The sequence below is a fragment of the Parus major genome, chromosome 8 (genome assembly GCF_001522545.3).
Source record: "Parus major isolate Abel chromosome 8, Parus_major1.1, whole genome shotgun sequence".
In the NCBI taxonomy this organism is placed as follows: Eukaryota; Metazoa; Chordata; class Aves; order Passeriformes; family Paridae; genus Parus; species Parus major.
In genome coordinates, this window is record NC_031777.1 from 30,716,293 (window position 1) to 30,719,060 (window position 2,768).

Genomic DNA, 2,768 nt, shown 5'->3' on the forward strand with positions numbered 1-2,768 from the left:
GGGAAGGGAAGGGAAGGGAAGGGAAGGGAAGGGAAGGGAAGGGAAGGGAAGGGAAGGGAAGGGAAGGGAGGAAGGCTCACCTTGCACAGTCAGGTGCACCTGCATGGTCCTGGGTGTGTGCTGGGTCTGCACAGAGCAGGTGTAGGGCCCATCATCCGTCACATCCACGTCCTGGATCTGCAGGCTGTACTCCCTCCTGTTGGCCGTGGCGATGGACACGCGGGGATCCACGGACCACTTGTCACTGCCCGCGAAGATGATGCTGGAGCGGTTCAGCCAGGCCCCTTTGGAGGCTCCATCTTCCAGGTAACACCTGCGGAAAGGGAAGCTGTGAGCACAGGGTGGAGGAGCTGCTCAGTGCCTCTGGCTGCTGCTGGGTTTGGGCTGGACACAGCTGTGATTTACAGCGTTGACCTCAGCCTGGGAACCATTTGTTAACTCGGGATCACCCACGCCCCAGAGCCCAGCTTCCAAACAGATGTGTGTGCCTGTGCCTGCTGCTGCTGGGAGAGCCTGGGGGAGCAGCAGCAGGAAAACCTCAGGTGTTCCTGCCCCAGCCCTTTCTCCTGCAGCCTCAGCCCTGAGGGTCAGCAGCAACCTGTGCTCCATGGAAAACTCCTGCCCTGTTCCTGAGGCACAGCCGCTTTCTGCTGCTGACTTCAGGAGCCAGGAGACTCTTCCCAGGAAAACCATCCAGACACAGAGAGTCCAAACCAGCTTCTCCTCAGAGGGTTCACAGAACTTCATATTCCCCATTCCCAGAGTGCCCCAGTGGTTTGGGTGGGAAAGGACCTGACAGCCCAGCCCAGTCCATCCCATGGATCCCATGGATCCCATGCCATGGATCTCATGGATCCCATCCCATCCCATGGATCCCAGTGCATCCCATGGATCCCATGGATCCCATGGATCCCATCCCATGGATCCCATCCCATGGATCCCAGTCCATCCCAGACCATGGATCCCATCCCATGGATCCCAGTCCATCCCAGACCATGGATCCCATGGATCCCAGTCCATGGATCCCATGGATCCCATGGATCCCATCCCATGGATCCCATCCCATGGATCCCCATCCCATGGATCCCAGCCCATGGATCCCATGGATCCCATCCCATCCCAGTCCATCCCATCCCATGGATCCCAGTCCATCCCATGGATCCTATGGATCCCATGGATCCCAGTCCATCCCATCCCATGGATCCCATGGATCCCATCCCATGGATCCCAGTCCATCCCATGGATCCCATGGATCCCATGGATCCCAGTCCATCCCATCCCAGCCCAGGGTGTCCAGCAGGGACAAGGGAGCTCCTCCCTGGGGCTGGCAGTGAGGGGATCCCAGGACAGGGGGAAGAGGCAGGAGCAGCTTTATTCCAGGAGCTGCTGGAGGAGCCTGGGCCTGCCCGAGGGGTGAGGGGGTGGAGGATGTTTAAGCCTGGCTCAACACCTCTGTGCTCCCCACACCCAGCACGTGGGGAAAGGCAGAGCAGCGATGGGAGAACGGGCAGAGGAAAACCTGGATGGACCCAGGGCTGTGAGCAGGAAAATGCAGACCCAGGAGACACTGGGAAGAGATGCTGTGGCACTGGGAAATCTGCATCTCCTTCCATAAATTAAACACTCTTCAGGAAATGTGGAGAATGAATTAGGCAAATTCAGACTCACCCCCGCGCCCACCTTGGAATTCAAGGCTTTGAAACAATTTTAAAAGCTGAAGGAAGGTAATAAGGAGGATAATACAAAGTGCAACAGACTAAGGGGACGTTTTTATTTTATAAAGAGCTTTCTACATGAAGGAAATCCAGGAGAAGAAGGGGCTGCAATAGAGCTCATCCCTTTGATGAAACATTAAAATAGCACAGCCATAGAAAGTGGAGGGAGGAAATGGTGATTTGGTGGCTTCAGCATCTGGCAGCATTGTTTAAGTGGAAAATGACATTCCATTCAGGAGTAAGAAAACTGGAAACATCAGGCTGAAATTGTTCAGAAACAAAGCCTGAGAATAACCATTCATTTAATTAATGATCTCAGCCTTAAATCTGAAAGGGTTCTGAGAGAAGCTGTGGGATAAAAATTCCCCATTTACAGAGCAGAGGAATGGGATGTCACCGGGAAATGGCACTTTGAGGTTGGGATCCCTGCAGGAGGAGTTCTGTAGGGTCTGGTCCCATCCAGGGAAGGCAAGGAGCCTCTTTCAAAGTCCTGTGAACGTTTTGAACTGGATTTTAATGAACAGCAGGGTGGGAGAGGCAGAGAAAGCTCCAATTCATGGAGGTTTTTCTACCACGTGTTTCTTTCCCAGTGTATTTCTGCAGCAGCTGGATCCAGTCCATCACAGCCAGGCTGAGCAGCCGGGGCTGGGGGAGCTGTCCCCGCTCCCTGGGCTGGGATGAGATGAGATTTATGGTCCCTCCCAGCACAAACCACTCTGGGACTCCATTGAATCAGGATTTCTGAAGAGTTAAGGTCTTAGCCAAGAGTTAGAAGCAATTTATAATGATCAAGATGTAAGTCAGGTGAGCAAATGGCAGGTTAATGATTATTAGATGCTTTAGCCAGAGCTAATTGTTCTGTTGTTGATAGAAGGAAGTGCAGTGAGTGGTTCTGGGAACAGAGTGAACCCAGGGAGAGCAAGGGCAGCACCTGGGCTCTGCCCCAACCCATCCCTGAGCAGGGCCTGGATCCTGCCAGAGCTCACACTCACCTGAGGAAAACATTCCTGACTTCCCTGGATCCTGCCAGAGCTCACACTCACCTGAGGAAAA

General features: G+C 53.9%; 1 protein-coding gene across 1 annotated transcript in view; it reads right to left on the reverse strand.

The window, feature by feature from the left end:
* NEGR1 (neuronal growth regulator 1) overlaps positions 1-2,768 on the reverse strand; it is a 121,421-nt gene that overhangs the window by 21,747 nt on the left and 96,906 nt on the right. The window contains exon 2 of the mRNA XM_033516257.1: positions 81-313. Coding sequence (XP_033372148.1) covers positions 81-313 — 233 coding nt within the window. The remainder of the gene's footprint in view (positions 1-80; positions 314-2,768) is intronic.